This window comes from Macaca nemestrina, chromosome 20 (genome assembly GCF_043159975.1).
Source record: "Macaca nemestrina isolate mMacNem1 chromosome 20, mMacNem.hap1, whole genome shotgun sequence".
NCBI classification, from domain to species: Eukaryota; Metazoa; Chordata; class Mammalia; order Primates; family Cercopithecidae; genus Macaca; species Macaca nemestrina.
In genome coordinates this window covers 8,345,388-8,367,372 of record NC_092144.1, presented here as the reverse complement: position 1 = coordinate 8,367,372, position 21,985 = coordinate 8,345,388, and the positions used below count along the sequence as shown (strand labels likewise).

General features: G+C 46.2%; 2 protein-coding genes across 7 annotated transcripts in view; one reads left to right on the top strand and one right to left on the bottom strand.

Moving 5' to 3' along the window:
• The window catches only part of LOC105481272 (mucin 16, cell surface associated), a 170,065-nt gene extending 167,988 nt beyond the window's left edge, over window positions 1-2,077 (top strand). Inside the window, exon 112 of the mRNA XM_071086180.1 lies at window positions 1,894-2,077. Coding sequence (XP_070942281.1) covers window positions 1,894-1,989 — 96 coding nt within the window. The 3' untranslated portion in view covers window positions 1,990-2,077. The remainder of the gene's footprint in view (window positions 1-1,893) is intronic.
• A 4,889-nt stretch (window positions 2,078-6,966) lies between these two features.
• LOC105481487 (methyl-CpG binding domain protein 3 like 1) lies at window positions 6,967-17,424 on the bottom strand. Of its 6 annotated transcripts, none has more exons than XM_071088038.1 (3): window positions 17,396-17,424; window positions 9,287-9,374; window positions 6,967-7,624 (listed from the first exon to the last, which is right to left on the bottom strand). In XM_071088038.1, the coding sequence occupies exon 3, from the start codon at window positions 7,601-7,603 to the stop codon at window positions 7,001-7,003; it is 603 nt and encodes a 200-aa protein (XP_070944139.1). In that variant the 5' UTR covers window positions 7,604-7,624; window positions 9,287-9,374; window positions 17,396-17,424; the 3' UTR covers window positions 6,967-7,000. The 6 variants fall into 6 exon arrangements, with proteins under 6 accessions (XP_070944139.1, XP_011739561.1, XP_011739645.1 ...); XM_011741259.2 differs by lacking the exon at window positions 17,396-17,424 and adding an exon at window positions 10,559-10,603; XM_011741343.2 differs by lacking the exon at window positions 17,396-17,424 and adding an exon at window positions 10,559-10,580 and having other exon boundaries at window positions 9,287-9,371.
• Between the last annotated feature and the right edge of the window lie 4,561 nt (window positions 17,425-21,985).

Sequence of the window (21,985 nt, the reverse complement as noted above, 5' to 3'; positions counted from 1 at the left end):
AAAGTATACAGCAACATGTATAAATTGCAAGATAATTATGCCTAGTGAAAGAATCCAGACAAAGAAAAGAGTACATGCCATATGATTCCCTTTATAGACAAATTCTAGAAAATACAAACTAATCGCTGGGCTCAGTGGCTCACGCCTGTAATCCCAGCAATTTGGGAGGCCGAGGTGGGCAGATCACCTGAGGTCGAGAGTTCAAGACCAGCCTGACCAACATGGAGAGAGACCCCCCATCTCTACTAAAAATACAAAATTAGCCGGGCTTGGTGGCACATGCCTGTAACCCCAACTACTCGGAAGGCTGAGGCAGGAGAATCGCTTGAAACCAGGAGGCAGAGGTTGTGGTGAACCGAGATTGCACCATTGCACTCCAGCCTGGGCAACAAGAGTGAAAGTTTGTCGGAAGGAAGGAAGGAAGGGAGGAAGGGAGGGAGGGAGGGAGGGAGGGAGGGAGGAAGGAAGGAAGGAAGGAAGGAAGGAAGGAAGGAAGGAAGGAAGGAAGGAAGGAAGGAAGGAAGGAAGGAAGGAAGGACAAACTAATCTCTAAGGACAGGAATCAGATTAGCGGTTGCCTGGCAATGAAAATTGTTTGCAGTGGCAGGGAAAAAGGAACTGTAAAAGAGCAGGAGGAAAGTTGTGTGTGTGTGTGTGTGTGTGTGTGTTTTCTTTTTTCTTGAGACGGAGTCTCACTCTGTCGCCCAGGCTGGAGCACAATGGCATGATCTTGGTTCATTGCAACCTCTGCCTCTCAGGTTCAAGTGTTTTTCCTGCCTCAGCCTCCCAAGTAGCTGGGATTACAGACACACACCACCACACCCAGCTAATTTTTGTATTTTTAGTAGAGACGGGGTTTTACCATGTAGGCCAGGCTGGTCTCGAACTCCTGACCTCTGGTGATCCACCCGCCTCGGCTTCCCAAAGTGCTGGGATTACAGGTGTGAGCCACCGTGCCTGGCCAGGAAGAAAGTTTTAGGAACGATGGATGGACGTTCCTTATGTTGACTGTGGTGATAGTTCAGTAAGTTATGATCAGAACTTATTCAAAACATTCACTTTAAATCTGTGCAGTTTATTTTATGTCAGTTATGCCTCAGTTAAGCCAGACAGGTGTAGAGGAGGAAGGGAGGGAGAGAGAGGGAGAGGCTGAGATCAGGACCAAAAGCCAGAGAAAGAGACTGAGAATGAGATGAGAGAGAAATGATATTTAGACAGAAGATAGGAGATAGATGATTGATAGTTGATAGATGATTGGTGGATAGCTGATAGGTAGATGATAAATAGATGATTTTTGATAGATAATTGATAAATTGATAGGTAACGTATTTGATAGATATTGATAAGTAGATGATAAATAGATGATAAATAGATGATTTTTGATAGATAATTGATAGATAAATTGATAGGTAACAGGTAGTTGATAGATATTGATAAGTAGATGATAAATAGATGACTGGTGGATGACAGGTGATTGATAGATGATTGATAGATTATAAATAGATGATTGACAGGTGAGAGAAAATTGATAGTTATTGATTGGTAGATAGATAATTGATTCACAGATAGATAAATATTGATAGCTAGATGATAGATAAATAACTCATCGGTAGATATGTGATATATTGATAAAGAAATTTGGGGCAAGGGGAGAGAGAAATGAAGAGGATATCGGAGGGGGAAAAATTTTTTTAAACCGAGAGTGAAACAAGGAGAGAGAAGAAAAGAAAGTGGTGAAAAGAGGAAAAGAACTGAGGGAGAAATTAAATGAAACAATGAAGGGAGACAGAGGAAGCATCAGGCCTCTGGCTTTGGCCATATTCTCACCCCTGTGGCCTCCCCTCCCTGGACGGCTGACCAGTCCATTCTCACACCTTCTCCTCACCCTCATAGGCGACCACTCGCTGGCGGAAGAAGGAAGAATGCAGCTTCCGGCAACAGTGCCCAGGCTACTACCGGTCACACCTAGACCTGGAGGATCTGCAATGACTGGAACTTGCCGGTGCCCGGGGTCTCTTTTCCCCAGCCAGGGTCCAAAGTAGCTTGGCTGGGGCAGAAATAAACCATATTGGTCGGACACAGTCTCTGAGCCTTCCTTGACGTGACCCCTGACTGGTTCATGTTGGACTAAGAGAACAATCTTCCCCTTTCGTGAAGTCCTGAAGGCAACTCTCAGTTGTGTTTTGTGGTTTCGCACCATGTCATCCCTTGGGAACACCAGAATTGGTGAAAATGGTTGTATTAGGCTGTTCTTGCACTGTGATAAAGAAATACCTGGCCGGGAACGGTGGCTCATGCCTGTAATCCCAGCACTTTGGGAGGCCTAGGCGGATGGATCACTTGAGGTCAGGAGTTCGAGACCAGCCTGGCCAACTTGGTGAAACCCTGTCTCTACAAAAAATACAATAATTAGCCAGGCGTGGTGGTGCACGCCTGTAATGCCAGCTACTTAGGAGGCTGAAGCACGAGAATCACTTGAACCCAGGAAGCAGAGGTTGCAGTGAGCCAAGATCACGCCACTGCACTCCAGCCTGGGCGACAGAGCAAGACTCTGTCTCAAAAAAAGAGAAAAAAAAAGTACCTGGCCGGGCTCGGTGGCTCACGCCTGTAATCCTAACACTATGGAAGGCCTAGGCAGGCAGGTTGCTTGAGCCCAGGAGTTCAAGACCAGCCTGGGAAACATGGCAAAATGCTGTCTCTACAAAAGATTTTTAAAAATAGGCATGGTGGTGCGTGCCTATAGTCCCATCTACCCAGGAGGCAGAGGTGGGAGGATCAACTGAGCCTGGGAGGTCAAGGCTGCAGTGAACTGTGATGGCACCACTGCACTCCAGCCTGCATGACAGAGAGAGAACCTGTCTCAAAAAAAAAAAAAGAAAGAAAAGAAAGAAAGAAAAAAAAAAAATACCTGAGACTGGGTCATTTTTAAAGAAAAGAGGTTTAATTGGCCCACAGTTCTGCGGGCTGTACAGAAAGCATGATGCCAGCATCTGATCAGCTTCTGGGGAGGTCTCAGGAAGCTTCCAATCATGGTGAAGACCAAGGGAGGGCCAGCATGTCACAAGAGAGGGCCAGCATGTCACATGGCCAGAGCAGGAGCAAGAAAGAGTTGGGGGGAGCAAAGGTGCCACACACTTAACCAGATCTCACAAGTACAGACTCCCTGCTGCAAAGGCAGCATCAAACCACGAAGGATCTGCCTCTGTGACCTAAGCATCTCCTTCCAGGGTCCACCTCCAACACTGGGGATTGCAAGTCAACATCAGATTTGGTGGGAACACATATCCAAACTGCATTACTGATGACAGGAGACAGGGGAATACTGGGTAGAAGAGGGTGGTTCCCCAGCAAAGACCCCACCCTCAAGCCGGGAGACCCATGGCCCTAAATGGGAACAGGCAATTCCTGTTTTCATGCCTTTTGTCACCTTTTGGCCCACCATGCTCCCCTATCCTGTACCCGTATGAACCCCAAACACCCGGCTCCACAAGCAGAGGAATGGCAGAACGACACAGCAGAGAGAAGAGAAGGAGCATCTGAATGCCAAGAGGAGTTCAGCTGGGGACAGTTGGAGAGCAGACCAGCCACCGGACGGCCAAACTCCAGGGGAAGATCATCTTCCCACTCCATCCCCCTTCCAGCTCCCCATCCATCCCACTGAGAGTCACCTCCCCCATTCAATAAAACCCCACATTCATCCTTCAAGTCTGTGTGTGACCTGATTCTTCCTGGATGCTGGACAAGGACCTGGGTACCAAGAGGGCACTGAGCTGGTTAACACTTAAGCCATCTACAGACAGCAAGGCTAAAGGAGCACACCGTAACACACACACCCCTGGACACTGCCGTGGGGCCAGAGCCCAGGGGCACTCGCCCCGGCTCCTGCACCTGCCTGTCTGTGTGTTCGCCATCCCATAAGGAGTTTCAGTGCACCCAGCAGCCAAACAGATGAGCCACACCCCTGTCTCATGTCCTGCAAGGGAGCTCAGGGAATCCTCTTGTTTCACTGATATAGAAATTGCCATCGTGGAGGCTGGGCATGGTGACTCACACCTGTAATCCCAGCACTTTGGGAGACCAAGGCAGGCAGATCACCTGAGGTCAGGAGTTCAAGAACAGCCTGACCAACATGATGAAACTTCATCTCTACTAAAAATACAAAAAATTAGCTGGGTGTGGTGGTGGGTGCCTGTAATCCCAGCTACTCGGGAGGCTGAGGCAGGAGAAACACTTGAACCTGAGAGGTGGAGGTTGCAGTGAGCTAAGATTGCACCACTGCACTCCAGCCTGGGTGACAGAGCAAGAATGCATTTCAAAAAAAAGAAAAGAAAAAAGAAATTGCCATGGTGGAAAATCAACATTCCACTTCAGTGTGAGGTCTCCATCCTTTGTCACTCAGTACTTGCCCACCCTTGACTCCTATACCAGCCATCACAACCATCCTGTTCCTTTATATTCCCATACCCCCGCCCCCAAGAAACCCTGGCAGTTGCAAGTTTCTCTTCTATTATTTCATTCTCTGAAACTTGAATGCACCAGAGTTTCCAGATTAGTGTTCCCTGGGTGGCATCTTACCCCTTTCACAGGTCCTCTACGATGGAAAGTAGACCAAGAAGGCATACACGGGTCAGAAATGGTTCTTTGGGCCAGGCACAGTGGCTCACACTTGTAATCTCAGCATGTTGGGAGACCATAGCAGGAGGATTGCTTGAGGCCAGGAATTAGAGACCAGTCTTGGCAACATAATGCGACCCCCATCTCTACTAAAAGGGAAAAATAGCTGGATGTGGTGGCATGTACCTATAGTCCCAGCTACTAGGGAGGCTGAGGCAGGAAGATCCCTCGAGCCCAGGAGGTTGAGGCTGCAGTATGATCGCACCACTGCACTCCAAGCCCGGGCAACAGAGACCCCATCTCTAAAAAAATATAGAATGCAGTATCTATATTATGTATAGCTTCCCTAAAAATTTATTATCTTAAAATTTCATCTTTTCTGCTCTGTGCTTCCACGTGGTAATCATCTGAATCCTAGAATGTGGGGATTTTTTTGTTTTTGTTTTGTTTTTTGAGATGGAGTCTCACTCTGTTGCCCTCAGCTCACTGCAACCACCACCTCCCAGATTCAAGCGATTCTCCTGCCTCAGCCTCCCGAGTAGCTGGGATTACGCCAGGGGGACAGAGTAAGACCCCTGTCTCAAAAAAAGAAAAAAGACAGAGAGACTTTTCAGTGTTATGAAATCTAACAGTGTACCATCGTTCTGCTTATTGGGATTAAGAGTTAAAGTCTATTTGTCTACTTGGCTGATCAAGCTTATTGAATTATTCCAGTGCTTTTTATCATTATTTGCTTTTGTTTGATGGATTTACCAGTTTCTGAGATTGATGTGTTAAAAATGATAGAATACTGGCCAGGCATGGTGGCCCACACCTGTAATCCCAGCATATTGGGAGGCTGAGGTGGGAGTATTGCTTGAGTCTAGGGGTTTGAGACCAGCCTGGGCAACAGAATGAGACCTTGTCTCTGCAAAGAATAGAAAAAAATTAGCCGAGGCCGGGCGTGGTGGCTCAAGCCTGTAATCCTAGCACTCTGGGAGGCCGAGACGGACAGATCACGAGGTCAGGAGATTGAGACCATCCTGGCTAACACGGTGAAACCCCATCTCTACTAAAAAATACAAAAAAATAGCTGGGCGAGGTGGCGGGCGCCTGTAGTCCCAGCTACTCGGGAGGCTGAGGCAGGAGAATGGCGTAAATCCGGGAGGCGGAGCTTGCAGTGAGCTGAGATCCGGCCACTGCACTCCAGCCTGGGTGACAGAGCGAGATTCCGTCTCAAAAAAAAAAAAAAAAAAAAAAAAAATTAGCCAAGTGTAATGGCATGTGCCTATAGTCCCAGTTACTCAGGAGGCTGAGGCAGGAGGATCACCTGAGCCCAGGAGTTCAAGACTACAGTGAGGTTTTGTTTGTTTGTGATTTTTTGTTTGTCTGGTTTGTTTTTTGTTTGTTTTGTTTTATGGGTTTGTTTTTTGTTTTTTGTTTTTGAGACAGAGTCTTGCTCTGTTGCCCAGGCTGGAGTGCAGTGGCATTATCTCGGCTCACTGCAACCTCTGGCCTCCTGGGTTCCAGCGATTCCCCTGCCTCAGCCTCCCAAATAATTGGGACTACAGGTGTATATCACCACACCCAGCTAAGTTTTGTATTTTTTGTAGAGACAGGGTTTCACCATGTTGGCCAGGCTGGTCTTGAACTCCTGATCTCAAGCAATCTGCCCATCCCAGCCTCCCAAAGTGCTGGGATTACAGGCTTGAGGCCCCATACCTGATCTGCAGTGAGTTATGATGGCACCACCACACTCCAACCTGGACTACATACATACATACATAGTAAATAAATATCAGTATAACATGAAAAAGAAAAATCTCCTTTCCCTGCCCACCTGAAACCCGATCTCTCACCTGAAAAAGAAATTACTGTCTTTAGTCCCCTGTGTCACACAAAGGAGTTTAAATTTGTTTTGTTTTGTTTTGTTTTTGAAATAGAGTCTCGATCTGTCACCCAGGCTGGAGTGGAGTGCCACGATCTTGGCTCACTGCAGCCTCTGCCTCCCAGGTTCAAGCGATTCTCCTGCCTCAGCCTCCCAAGTAGCTGGCATTACAGGTGCCTGCCACCACATCCAGCTAATTTTTTTATTTTTAGTAGAGACTGCGGTTTCACCATGTTGGCCAGGCTGGTCTTGAACTCCTGGCCACAAGTGATCGCCCACCTCAGCCTCCCACAGTGCTGGGATTACAGGCATGAGCCACTGCGCCCTGTTCTGAGCTTACTTACTTAGGTGCTCTTAGGTGCTCACCCAGCCTAATTTTTTTTTTCTTTTTTAAGTATTGGCATATTTTAAAGTTTCAAGAGCTTAAAGCAAAAAAAAAAAAAAAAAAAAAAAAAAAAAACCTCATTGTGAACACTGTAAAGAGATGTTAATAAAGGATTACGCTTCATTTCATCTGCACTATCTTCTCTTTTTTTCATAGCTTTTTTCAGGACAGCCTTCTTGGCCTCTCACTTTCTCCGCCTCATTAGCGAGTCCATCCGCAATCAATGCTATTGCGAGTCGCTCTCTTACTGTCTTCACTTTCCATTCCTGTTTCCTGATATCTTCCTCGGTGACCAGAAATTGTTGGCAGAGGAGCTGCGAGATACCCACTCCCTCTCTGGGAATTATCTCCACCACATCTGAAGAGCAGGCAAGGTGGGGCATGGGGCAGGAGTGCTCCAGACCACCGGCAAGATCCCCCAGCAGAGATCCACCTGTGTAACTAGGGACTAGTTTTTGCAAAGTATTGGCAAGATCCAAAGCACTTAAAAGTTCCCCTGCGCTGCTGTAAGCCTGCAGTCCTTGCAGTCTCTTCTGCCAGCACACCTGCTGAGGCTTCTCCAAGCTCTCCTCCCATTGATGGTATCTGACCTCATTGCCAGGATGGGGTGTAATTCTCGTAACTGGCCTCTTGAATGTGTAATTGGACATTCTCAGAGGGATTGAGGTGTTCAAGCCAGGCTTTGATTTGCATTGGTTTACACAGTCACGTTGCTTCCTCTGTGAACTCTTGCCCATCACGCTTCTTTTCCTCTTACACTATTAAAATAAACCATGAAACGGGGTGAAATTGATCAGTGAAGCCTGCCTTCTCAGGACAAGGATCTCAGCTGTTTTGGACTTTCATCCTTCCTCTCTCCCTCTGGAGATAGGTCTGACCTGCTTCCGGGGACATCATCAGGCAGATTTGAGTCAAGCACAGAGAGTTCAAGGTCAAAACTCTCCTTCATCATCCTGCAAACCCCCTCCTTGTTTGAGTACTATTTTATTCTCTTTCTGCCCTTGTCACTCTTAAATGCTCAAGTCCTGATACTCCCTCTCATGACACACATGGCAGTCTTTTACTAAATCTCAAATCTTGCCTTTTGTTTTGTTTTGTTTTCTTTTCTTTTTGGTCCCACTCCGTCACTCGGGCTGGAGTGCAGCGGTGCAATCACAGCTCACTGCAGCCTTTACCTCCCCAGGCTCAAGTGATCCACCCGCCTGAGCCTCCCGAGTAGCTGGGATTACAGGCGTGCATCACCATGCCTGGCTAATTGTGGTTTTTGTAGAGACAAGGTTTCACCACCTTGTCCAGGCTGGTCTGGAACTCCTGAACTCAATGATCCTCCCACCTCGACCTCCCAAAGTGCTGGGATTACAGGCATGGGCCACCATGCCCAGCCCAAATCCTGCCATTCTTATGCATTACTTGACTATTCATCTGGTTAACAATTGACCTCTTGGTTTGCACAGTTCCTGCAGCTTGTAAATCAATAATGAAATTATCAACTGCTCTGCTCTTCGAGCCTTAATCCTACACCCCAGACATTTTCAGCAACCCAAACGGCCATGCTCAAAAATAAATAATTCAGGCCCGGCACAGCAGTTTATGCCTGTAATCCCAGCACTTTGGAAGGCCGAGGCAGGCAAATCGCTTGAGGTCAGGAGTTCAAGACCAGCCTGGCCAACATGGTGGTGCGCATCTGTACAAAAAATACAAACATTAGCTGGGTGTGGTGGTGCGCATCTGTAATCCCAGCTACTCGGGAGGCTGAGGCAGGAGAATCGCTTGAACCCAGGAGCTGGAGGTTGCAGTGAGCCGAGATCTCACCACTGCACTCCAGTCTGGGTGACAGAGCGAGACTGTCTCTAAATAAATAAATAAATAAATAAACCAGAAAACTTATTCACTCACTATAAATTTCTGATTTCCAGGTTTTTTAATTCAAATACCCATACCATAGACACCTGTTCTTGAAGAACACACCTTGAGGAACAGGTATCTATGATTTGGATATTTGAATCACTCCAGACCTCCGTATCTTCACCTTCCTCTCCCTCCTCTGATTCCTAGCACTCTTGGATTCTGTAGTCTGTGACCTCAATATTTCCCTTAGAGGCCAGGCACGGTGGCTCACGCCTGTAATCTCAGCACTTTGGGAGGCCGAGGTGGGTGGATCACTTGAGGCCAGGAGTTCAAGACCAGCCTGGCCAACATGGTGAAACCCCATCCCTACCAAAAAAAAAAAAAAAAATTAGCCAGGCATGGTGGTGCACACCTGTAGTCCCAGCTACTCAGGGGGCTGAGGTGGGAGAATCTCTTGAACCCAGGAGGTGGAGGCTGTGGTGAGCGGAGATCACATGGCTGCACTCCAGCCTGAGCACAGAATGAGACCCTATCTAAAAAAAATTCATTTAGATTAATCCAAAATTCCTTACCACTTATCATATCCACCTTGTAAAACTTCAAGCTTGGACGGTCCCTATTATCTGTGACGCCATGGCTACCACCGTCATATGACCACTGCTGAAAAAAGAATCACATGACATGACGTCTTAGTGCCACTGTAAATACAAAATATTCTCCATCAACTGGGGAGAATCCATCATGCATAGAAACTTTATTTTCTGTGTATGCATTGTTATGTTTACCCCTTGATTTTCCCCAAAACCTGTTGCAAAATTTTCTCCAGATTTCTTTTTTCCTCATAGATATTTAATTTTCCTTAACTTACCCGATGGTTCCCAAAGACGTGAGTTGCCAAATCTGCAAATATCCCTGATAAGCATCGAATGTTTCCAAATTTCCTTTAATTGTATTTAAAGAGATTTCCTGCCAGGCATGGTGGCTCACGCATGTAATCCCAGCACTGTGGTAGGCTGAGGCGTGAGGGCCACTTGAACCCAGGAGTTTGAGACCAGTCAGGGCAACATAGGGAGAACCCCATCTCTACTAAAAATTAAAGAGTTAGCTGGGGGTGATGATACACGTCTGAGGTCCTAGTTGAACGAGAGAGGCTGAGCGAGGAGGATAGCTTGAGCCCAGAAGGTCGAGGTTGCAGTGAGTGGTGATCAGGCCACTGCACTCTAGCCTTGGCCAAAGAGCAAGACCCTGTCTCTTAAATAAATAAATATATTTCCTTTATCCACCAAGAGTGATCTGAGCCTCATTCCTGCTTCTTGTTAATTTTATGCTTCCAATATTGCAACGTAACCCTTGTATCATCTTTTTTTTTTTTTTTTTTTTTTGAGACAGAGTCCCACTCTGTAGCCCAGGCTGGAGTACAGTGGGATGATCTGGGCTCACTGCAAGCTCTGCTGCCCGGGTTCAAGCAATTATCTTGCCTCAGCCTCCCAAGTAGCTGGGATTACAGGCACACACCTATATGCCCAGCTAATTTTTTGGTATTTTTAGTAGAGATGGGGTTTCGCCATGTTGGCGAGAGTGGCCTCGAACTCCTGACCTCATGATCTGCCTGCCTTAACCTCCCAAAGTGCTGGGATTACAGGCGACTCCGTATCTTTAACTTCTGTTTTTCTACTGAATCCCTTCTTCGGCATTTAAACATGTTCAAGTTTCTCCTAGCTACACAGACAATCCTCTCCTAAACTTCCTGGGATCCCCTCCTTCACCACTACTCTCTATCCCTTCCCCTTAGCTATGAACCACTGAGAAAAGATCATCTATATCTATGTCTCCTATCTCCTCACCTCCAGCTAACTCCTCAGGCCACTCCAAACTTCTGTTTTCCTTCACCATTCTACAGCTGCTTCTGTTGCTAACGCCACAATGACCCCTTTGTTGTTAGATTCCAAAGAAATTCTCATTATTCATCTGACATGACTCTTGAAGTGGAAAGCTTTGAAGTATGCTTGGAACAACCTGGACATGTGAATCTTACTTTACAGCTGTGAACCCCAGAAAATCTAAACACGGCCAGGCACGGTGGCTCACACCTGTAATCCCAGCACTTTTGGAGGCCGAGGCAGGCAGATCACGAGGTCAGGAGATCGAGACCATCCTGGCTAACACGGTGAAACCCCATCTCTACTAAAAATACAAAATATTAGCCATGATATTAATACAGGTGGGTGTGGTGGTGCACACCTATAGTCCCAGCTACTCGGAAGACTGAGGCAGGAGAATGGCATGAACCCGGGACGCGGATCTTGCAGTGAGCTGAGATCGCGCCACTGCACTCCAGCCTGGGCGACAGTGCGAGACTCTGTCTCAAAAAAAAAAAAAAAAAGAAAAGAAAAAAAAAATCTAAATATGGAGCAGGTACAACTGATAACATTCAACTCGCAAATTGAGATGTGCCATCAGTGGAAAGTACAAACTGGATTTCTGGAACTCATTACAAAAAAACAAAAATCATTTCAAAGATCTCATGTGGAGTCCTAATAAGTAACCAACAACAAGGAAGGGGCCCCTGGCTGGGGGAGAACAATTGTTCTGAGAGATGGCTAACTGCCAACAACACACTGGTATGACATCCTGTTCCAAAAGACCTCGGTCTGCACGTAGTCCCAGCAACATGACCTTATCTGCACACCTTACATGCACGTGGCCACCTCCAGCACGACCCTATAAAATTCCCTCCAACCTCTTCCTGTTTGCAAACAGCCCCTTCTCTTCTGTGCTGCCTGTTGCATCCTCGCAACCTACCTTCATACCTTCTCTAATAAATCTTTCTTTACCTACGACTGTCTTGGGAAATTATTTTACTGCCCACAACGCCAGCCCCAGCCGGTCACAACGACAACGTCTCAATAATTTTTTTACATTGATTGCATGCACAAATGAGAATTATGTTGGCTACCATGGGTTAAAAGAGACTTTTAGAATTCATTGTGTGTGGCATGCCATCTATGGCTGAGGTGCTATACCGGTGCTTACCTAGGAGTTATCACCAGACAGCCTGTGTTCTGTGCATGCTTGGTTGTTTGCACAGTTGCATAGCCTTCAAAACATTTAGTATCTCTTGTTATTGGCTGTCTTTTAAATTATCCCAATGGGTGTGAAGTGATATTTTATGGAAGTTTTGATATTAACTTCCCTAATGATTAAAGAGGCTGAGCATCTTTTCATGTACATATTTGCCATTTGTATATCTTTTTTGTAGAAATGACTATTCAAGGGGGCCGGGCGCGGTGGCTCAAGCCTGTAATCCCAGCACTTTGGGGGGCCGAGACAGGCAGATCACGAGGTCAGGAGATCGAGACCATCCTGGCTAATACGGTGAAACCCCGCCTCTACTAAAAAATACAAAAAACTAGCCGGGCGAGGTGGTGGGCGCCTGTAGTCCCAGCTACTCGCGAGGCTGAGGCAGGAGAATGGCGTGAACCCAGGAGGCAGAGCTTGCAGTGAGCTGAGATCCAGCCACTGCACTCCAGCCTGGGCGACAGAGCGAGACTCCGTCTCAAAAAAAAAAAAAAAAAAAGACATGACTATTCAAACTCTTTGTTCATTTTTCAGGCTGTGTGCAGGGGCTCACACCTGTAATCCCAGCACTTTGGGAGACCAAAGAGGGCAGATCAGTCGAGGTCAGGAGTTCAAGACCAGCCTGGCCAACGTGGCAAAACCCTATCTCTGCTAAAAATACAAAAATTTTAGCCAGGCGTGGTGGCGAGTGCCTGTGGTCCCAGCTACTTGGAAGGCTGAGACGGGAGAATCGCTTGAATCCAGGAGGCAGAGGTTGCAGTGAGCCAAAACGGTGCCACCGCACTCCAGCCTGGGTGACAGAGGGAGACTCCATCTCAACAAAAAAAACCTCTTTGTCCACTTTTAATTGGGTATCTTTATACTGCTGAGTTGCAAGGCTTTGTATATTTTGAATACAAGTCACATATCAGATAAATCATTTGTAAATGTTTTCACCCAGTCCATGGTTGTCTTTTTTCTTGATGGTGTCCTTTGAAGCATCAACATTTTTTAATGTTAAGTCCAATTTATCTATTTTTTCTTTTGTCACCTGTTTTTGATGTCATATCTAAGAAACAATTGCCTAAACCAAGATCATAAAGTTTGACTCCTATGTTTTCTTCCAAAAACTTTACAGTTTTAGCTGCTACCTGTAGCTCTATGATCTATTTTGAGCTCACTTTTATACACAGTATAAAATAGAGGTCCAATTTCTTTTTTTTTTCTTTTTCTTTTTTTTTTCTTTTAGACAGTCTCGCTCTGTTCCCAGGCTGGAGTGCAGTGGCACAACCTCGGCTCACTGCAAACCCCACCTTCTGGGTTCAAGCGATTCTCCTGCCTCAGCCTCCCGAGCAGCTGGGACCACAGGTGCCCACAACCACACCCAGTTAATTTTTGTATTTTTAGTAGAGACGGGGTTTCACCACGTTGGCCAGGATGGTCTCGATCTCTTGACCTCATGATCTGCCCGCCTCGGCCTCCCAAAGTGCTGGGGTTACAGGCGTGAGCCACCACGCCCAGGCCAATTTCACTCTTTTGCATATTGGCACCTAGTTGTCCCAGCACAATTTGTTGAAGAGAACATTCTTTCCACAGTGAACTTTCCTAGTATATTGAATTTTGAACGTGTCCATTTTTGCTTAAACTTCCTTCAGCCATCTGAGAATGATTAGGGATATTTTTGGGAAGTAGGGATCTAACTTTTTTCCTGAAAGGATGGGTGTGTGAAACAATATCATTCACTGAAATTATTTCTTCCTGGCTGATTTTAAATGTTACCACTCTCTTATATAAAATTTCTGTAAATAGTCCATGTCAATTTCTGGATATTCTCCGCTTTTTCAGAATAAACCTTTATTCTAAAAAAAAGGTTTAAATTTTTTTTTAAATTTAAAATTTAAAAAAAAAATTTAAAAAAAAATTTAAAAAAAAACTTTGCTACATTTTAAAATTTTTTAAAAAAAATTTTAAAAAAAATTAAAAAAAAAAAACTTTGCTACATTTTATTCTGATTTTATATTCTATTTCTTTCTTACTAGACCCCTGGGTTTTAGTTTCTTTCTCACATCCCATGTTAAATTAAAAGCATAAATCATTTGAATACATCACTTTGGGATTACTAGCATATCAAGCTACAGATCTCCTCTCAGAGACATTTATGTGTCATGTACAAATTTTTTCCTTATTCTAACACAAAGACGGAACAAGAGACACTGAAGCCTGTCTGAGGGTGGAGGGTGGGAGGAGGGCAAGGATTGAAAAACTACCTATCAGGTACTACGCTTATTACCTGGGTGATTAAATAATCTGTATACCAAACCTCCATGACAGGCAGTATATCTGTGTAACAAACCTGTACATGTACCCCTGACCCTACAATTTTTTTTTAATAAAAAGTCTCCCAAAAGAAATGTGAAAAAAAAAAATGCCTTATTCTAAATAGTCTTTAGTGGAAGTTAGTGTTCCTCTTTGATGCAAGAGTAATTTGTAAAAGATCTTACTTTTATGTGTAAATGGTTTGATGTCTTTAAATTATGTCAGGTATTCCTAGGTGTATTTTCAAATAATATTATTTTATTTTTTGTTGTTGTTTCTTTGGTTTAGTTTAAGAAGGACTCCAATGTGGCCCAATATAGGACATCTAATATGGTGTGGCTGTGTCCCCACCCAAATCTCATCTTGAACTGTAGCTCCCACAATTCCCATATGTTATGGGAGGGACCCGGCGGGAGGTAACTGAATCATGGGGACAGGTCTTTCCCGTGCTATTCCCGTGATAGCGAGTAAGTCTCACGAGATATGATGGTTTTATAAAGGGGATTTTCCCTGCACAGGCTCTCTCTTGTCTGCCGCCATATAAGACCGTGCCTTTCGCCTTCCACCATGATTGTGAGGCCTCCCTAGTCACATGGAACTGTGAGGTCCCCAGACACATGTGTGAGCCACATGGTGAAACACCATCTCTACTAGAAATACCAAAAAAATAAATAAATAAATAAGCCGGCGTGGAGGCACGTGCCTGTAATCCCAGCTACTCTGGAGGCTGAGGCATGAGAATTGTTTGAACCTAGGAGGCATATGCTGCAGTGAGCCAAAATGGTGCCACTGCACTCCAACCTGGGCAACAGAGTGAGACTCTGTCACAAAACTAAAAAATTAAAAGAAAGAAAAAAACGCCATGGAAAACATTATTGTGACAATTGACAATTCTGAATATGGATTATGTTATTAGATAACAGCCCCATGCAGTGTTCAATTCCCTGATTTTGCTAATTACTGTAGTTCTGAAAGAAAAGGTCCTTGTTATTAAGAAATACACCCTGATTTGGTGGTAAATGGGCACAACGTCTGTCACTTACTCTCAAATGGTTAAAAAAAAAAATTGTAATGTATGTAAAGAGAGACAGAGTTCATGATAAAGCAAACGGGGTAAAATGTTAACTTTTGGTGACACACGCACAAAATACAGATATAAAGGAGTTCTTTGTGCCATTCTTGCAGCTTTTCTGTAAATTTGGAATCTTATCAAAATAATTTTAAAACAAAACAGAAAAACAAAAAAGAGCTATGTACCATGTCTAAAAACAACCCCAATAAGAATGCCTAACATTTCACTAGAATTAAAATTATCATGGCTTAAGGAAAGAACTACGTCAACAAAAAGCTATGCCACTTTCAAAGATGGAAAGAATTAAATGTTCATTCTCTCCCAATTTAATCTAAATTGAAAAATTCACACAGTTCCAATCAGCAGCTGCTTATCTTCCTGGACATCCATTCATGGCACACCTAACTTTCTGAAAAACAGCAGATCACAGCCAGATCTCTGTGAAAATGAGCAATCACTCACATCTGCAGCTGTTGAAGCTTCCCAGCCAGGACCACCACAGCCCCACAGCCCCACTTCCATCATCAGGGTAAACCCTGTGTACTGAAAGAGGAAAAGGATGTCGTTGGTGGCCTGTCTGCAAGGGCATGGCAAACTGGGGCAGCAGAAAGTCTTCACTGTCTAGCAGAAAGATCACTCAAGACCATTCCCCTCATTTTTTTCCGTTTGCACTTACCAGTATCTTTTTTTTGTTTTTGGTTTTTATTTATTTATTTATTTATTTTTTTTTTTTGAGGTGGAGTCTTGCTCTTGTCACCCAGGCTGGAGTGCAGTGGCTGCAATCTCGGCTCACTGCAACCTCCACCTCCAGAGTTCAAGCGATTCTCCTGCCTCAGCCACCCGAGTAGCTGGGATTACAAGGAATCCGCCACCATGCCTGGCTAATTTTGTATTTTTAGTAGAGACGGGGTTTCACCATGTTGGCCAAGCTGGTCTCGAACTCCTGACCTCAGGAGATCCGCCCACCTCGGCCTCCCACAGTGTTGAGATTACAAGCGTGAGCCACCACGCCCAACCAGCACTTACCAGTATCTAACACACCAACATACCATGTATTCTATTTATCACATTCACTGTTCACTCCTCCTGCCCACCCGACAACTAAAATGCACGTTCTCCGAGGGCAAGTACGTTTACCTATTTTGTTCAGTCCATATCCATGGTGTATAAAACAGTGACTTGTGTGTGTGTGTAGGAGGGGGAGTAATAGCATTTATTCCATGAATATGACTACAGCATACACACATACACACACATACATGTCCACACTATATCTGGAAAGATAAAGATAAAAATTATGTTTGCCTGTGAGCAAAAGAACTGGAAGACAGTGGTGGGAGAATATTTGACTGACTTTGTACCACTCTTAAGTTTTCCTATATGTGTATCTATGACTCAGTCCTCTCCTGCTCCCCAAAACTCTTAGTGTTAAATCACTATGTTCTGCCTTGGGAAAGCAAATTATAGACAAATGTGCATATATAATCTGATTCTATCGGGTTGTATGCACATGGCGAAGTAACTGTATCAAAATCTAGGGATACAAGGAAAGCCCTGCCCCTGAATCTTATCTCCCACAATCCCGGCTCCTAGGCCTATCCCAACCCACCCACATCAGACACCGTTTTATTCATACCCAGATCCCTGCCCCTGGAACTGGTCTCCACCCACTGCCCCATCCCTAGGCCTGGTGCAGCCCACAGTCCCGCCCCCAGAACTGGTCTCCGCCCACAGCCAGCCCCGCCCCCAGGCTTGGTGCCACCCATAGCTCCGCCCCAGAACTGATCTCTGCCAATCAGCACTGCCCTCCAGGGCCGGTACACCCACAGCCTAGTCCCCGCCCTCTGCCTTGCCCGGAACTGATCTCCGCCCACAGCCAGCCCCATTTTCCAGGGCTGGCACCACCACCGCCTGGTTCCCGCTCAGCCCCGCCCAGGAAATGGAGGTCTCCGCCCCTGTAACTGGTCTCTGCTCAGTCACCCCAGCTCTGCAAGTCTTGTACCATCCGCCCCGAGAACTGGGCCCCACCCACAGCCCCGCCCCTGGAACTGGTGTCTGCTCAATCAGCCTCGCCCTCCAGGCCTGGTACGGCCGCAGCCGGTTCCCCGCCTTCAGCCCCGCCCCGGAACTAATCTCCGCCCACAATCAGCCTGGCTCCGCCCCCAGGGCCAACCCTGCCCACACTACTGCCGCAGGCCGGGGCCCAACTTTGTGCCCACTAAGCAAACTAGAACACCTCTGCCCGAGGCTGGGGTGCGCGGCCGCCGCTCCCGCCCGCCGCGCCTGCCGCCTAAGCGCCGAACCCCCAACACGCTCGACTCTGCGAGGCTGCCCGTGTGAGCCGGAAGCGAACATGTAGCGCGGCTCTTCCCAGGCCGGAAGCGGAAGCGCGGGGCGGTGCCGTGGGAGGGGCTGCGCGTGGGGCACCGGAGAGCGAGTCCCTCGGTCCCCGCGAGTCGGCGCTTTTGGCCCCCGCGGGAGGGGCCGGGCTTGGTGAGCGACTGGCGGGGCCTCGGGTCCGAGTCCAGGGGGCGACGTGGGCCGCGGACACCGCCAGCCGTGGGCCCTGCGTCCCTCCCGGTAGCCGTGTTTCTGTCCATGAGGCCTCCGGCTGTGTGCAAGCAGGTCAGCGCGAAGCTGCTGCTTGCCCCTGGATCGGGGCCCGCGCCGTTGTCACCTCCTCAGAGAGCCCCAGTCGCCCTCATCCAGGGCGATTCTGCGCCCCGGGGGACTTTTGACTGTAGCTGGAGACGGCTGTGGTTGTCACAAATTGTGGGGAGGGGAGGCTGCTACTGTCACCTAGAGGGTGGAGGCCGGGGAAGAGGGACTCTGCTCGCTCTTAAAGATTCTACGTTGTACGGGACAGTCCCCCACAACAAGGAATTATCAGTAGTGCCAGGTTTGGAAACCCTGCTCTAGGGCCTTAAAAAAAAAAATACCTACAGTTCTGAATAAACCGTATACATTGTTAAAAATTCAGCTTAGTCACTTACTAGGGCCTCTAAGTGACAAGATATTTTTAAAGCCTCTGGAGTCACCATAGAAGCTCTCTCCAGTCTAATAAGTTGAGCAAGTCAAATGCACACAGCATTAAGCTGCTTTCTCCCCTCTTAAGGAGCAGATGGCCGGGTAGGAATCAGGTAAATCCAGTCCCGGCCCACAGGCTGGGCCCTTATTACACGTTTAATCATTGAGTACCCAAAAAAGTGAATGGGATGGTGTTTCCAACAGCTGTGTCCAACAACTGTACAACCTATACAAATCCTGGAAAGAAAGCTTTGTGCCTCTTTTTTTTTTTTCAGATGAGAAAAACATCATTCAAGCTCAGATTCGTGTTGAAGCCTGCCGCAAGGTCCACCTGTCGTTGTGGATTTGTGTGTGACCAGGTGAGTACAGTGTGGAACCTACAACAAGGTTCCAGCAGGCTCTGCTGTGTAGAAGAACTGCTCACGGGCTTTTCCTGTGCTGGGGTTGTAACCACATGGAAGTCACTAAGAGTGAAGGTATCTTAAGGAAAGTTCAAGGTAAAAAGACAGAGGTATTTTTGGTTATATGTGTATAAATAAGTAAATACAGTCACATGCAAATAAGTATCTACAAAACAGACATACAAATAATGTAAAGATGTGTAACTGTAGCTAAATGCAGATTTTCTGATATGCTATAATGCTAAAAGTTTCTGGATTTTATATAAGTATAAATGTAGAAAATTTTACATGTATATGTAGTGTTACAAGTCTTCCCACTAACAACTAGCAGGACTACTCAGCAACATTCTTCAGGCCTGTTTGATTTGACTTTTTTTTTTTTCTTGAGACCAAGTCTCACTCTGTTGCCCAGGCTGGAGTGCAATGGAGCAATCTTGTCTCACTTCAACCTCCACCTTCCAGATTCAAGCAATTCTCCTGCCTCAGTTTCCTGCGTAGCTGGGACTACAGGCAAGTACCACCACGCCCAGCTAATTTTGTTTGTATTTTTAGTAGAGACGGATTTTTGCCATGTTGGCCAGGCTGATCTTGAACTCCTGACCTCAAGTGATCCGCCTGCCTCAACCTCCCAAAGTGCTGGGATTACAGGCATGAGCCACTGTGCCCGGCTGTCGATTTTATTTCTAAAGGCATATCAGCCTTCACCAAACTTCAAAATATGAGGACATTTATAAAAAGGATGATTTGAGGTTTCTTACATTAGTAACAAATTTAAAATTAAATTGACTGGCAACCAGATGTGTTTTGAGCAGTGGGATTGTTTTCCCCCATTTGGAAGAATATTAAGCAACAACTTATAAATTGAAGGGTAGGGCACTGGTTTCCAAAACGATTGTCCTCTGCACCTTGCCTCCTGTATTAGTCCATTTTCACACTGCTATAAAGAACTACCTGAGAGTTTTCACACTACTTTAAATAACTTCCTGAGACTGGGTGATGTATAAAGGAAAGAAGTTTAATTGACTCACAGTTCTGCGTGGCGGGGCAGGCCTCAGGAAACTTACAATCATGGTGGAAAGCAAAGGGAAAGCAAGGCACGTCTTACATGGCTGCAGGAGAGAGAGAGAAGAGGTAAGCGTCAGACTTTTAAACCATCAAATCTCATGAGAACTTACTGTCAGAACAGCAAGAGGGAAGTCCAACCCCATGATTCAGTCACCTCCTTCCTGGCCCCTCCTCTGACATGTGGGGATTATTACAACTGGAGATGAGACCTGGGTGGGAGAGACAGAACCAAACCATGTCACCTCCTAATAGGAATTAACTTTGTTTCTTAAAACTTCTGTGAAATAACAGTGTGGTGATTCATATTGCAGAGAATCATGTTAAGTAATCTTGTATTAAATGGTGGGGTTTTTACTGATTGTGTGTGTGTGTGTGTGTGTGTGTGTGTGTGTGTGTGTGTACCTTTTCCATTCTAGCTTTCCTGCAACACTCTTGAGGGAATGTTTACTTACCCTGCAATAGATATTATTTGCGTACACAGTTTATGGAGACCAACCATCCTCATTTATTCAGTACCAAGGGATTTGCTAGGGCACAGGACATCCAGTGTTCAAACCAGGACAATCCTTGGCAAACCAGGTCACCTCCATGAGTCAGGTCCTGGGTCAGATGCACGGGGACCCTAGAGGACCTGAAATGGCCCCTGTCCTACCTCCGTAAAATTTACCTTCTAACAGGGAAGATGAATATTAAACAATGAATGACAGGAGTGGTGTGGGAGCTTGGCACAAGTGAACTTGATCAGAGGGAACAGGGAAGCTTTCTTGGGAAGGATATTTAGCTTGAGAGCTTAAGTTGTTATAGAACCGAACTGGGGTCTTGTCACCTGGTGGTACAGTGAAACCAGATGTCTATGTTGAGGGTTGCTGCATCAGATAGAAAAGCTTTTATTGCAGAACACTAAGCAAAGAGGACCAGACCATTCATTGTTCAAATCCTGGCCTTCCCAAGTGGCTGTTAGGCAAGGAATTTTTTTTTTTCTTTTTTTTTTGGAGACGGAGTCTTGCTCTGTCACCCAGGTTGGAGTGCAGTGTCGCAATCTCAGCTCACTGCAATCCCCGCCTCCCAGATTCAACCAATTCTCCTGCCTCAGCCTCCTGAGTAGCTGGGATTACAAGCGCCCACCACCACACCTGGCTAATTTGTGTATTTTTAGTAGAGACAGGGTTTCACCATGTTGGCCCAGCTGGTCTTGATCTCCTGACCTCATGATCCACCCCCCTCAGCCTCCCAAAGTGCTGAGATGGTACAGGCATGAGCCACCACACCCGGCCTTTTTTTTTTTTTTTTTTTTTTTTTTTTTTATCAGACAGAATCTCTATTGGTCGCCCAGGCTGGAGTGCAATGGTGCGATCTCAGCTCACTACAACCTCCACCTCCCAGGTTCAAGTGATTTTTCTGCCTTAGCCTCCCGAGTCCCTGTGATTACAGGCACATACCACCACACCCGGCAAATGTTTTGTATTTTTAGTAGAGGCAGAGTTTCACCATGTTAGCCAGGTTGGCCTCAAACTCCTGACCTCAGGTGATCTGCCCGCCTAGGCCTCCCGAAGTACTGGGGTTACAGGCGTGAGCCACCGCGCCCAGCTAGGCAAGGATTTCTGAAGGCAACGGTAAATTACAGAAAAGCAGAAGCTACAGGCAAAATCATAAAGCAATACATGGAGGTTAGACGCTGGTTTAGACCTAAAAGGGCAAGGATGTCTTGAAGCAGGAGCGTACGGTAGATTCAAAGATTTTCTGATTTGTAATTGGTTAAGGAAAAGAAGCTTTGTTTAAAAATTTAGAGTCAGTAGGAAAATGTGAACGGGCTGAGGGAAGTGACTTTCTCCAAGCCCCTCAGCAAGAAACTTAGCCCAAAGGATGCTGAAGCTCAGCCTTCACGCCCCCCTCATCTGGGGTCTCTGAGCCAGCAGCTCCGTTTGGTGGGGGTCCTCAGTGGGAGTCCCAGCCTCTGAAAGGCAACTCAGGGACGCATGTTAAGGCATTATCTTTAGTTTTCATGGGGAAAGCAAACATCTCTGGAACCTTAACTTCTTTGGCTGTTGGTTTAGGTTACTGTTACCTTCTTGTTTAACAAGTTCCTTATTTACTTTTGGGGCTAGCTGGCTGCCTGGAATTTCCCTTAAAGGAACTTCAAGATTTTCCTTTATTTTTCCATTTGGGGTTCACAGGCCCCTAAAAAAGGGAATTGCTGCTCCATCTCCAAGTCGGGGTCAGATGTAGCTAGTCATAGGGCTTGACTGGAGTGAGGGGACAGGGATATGTCCAAGAGAGCACTGCCTGTCAAGGAAGCTGCGTAAGGAAAGCCCCCGCAGCAGGAGAGAGGCTGC

Excerpts from the sequence above, each read along its gene's own strand:
- LOC105481487 (XM_071088038.1), bottom strand. The coding sequence starts at position 7,603 with ATGGGCAAGAGTTCACAGAGGAAGCAACGTGACTGTGTAAACCAATGC.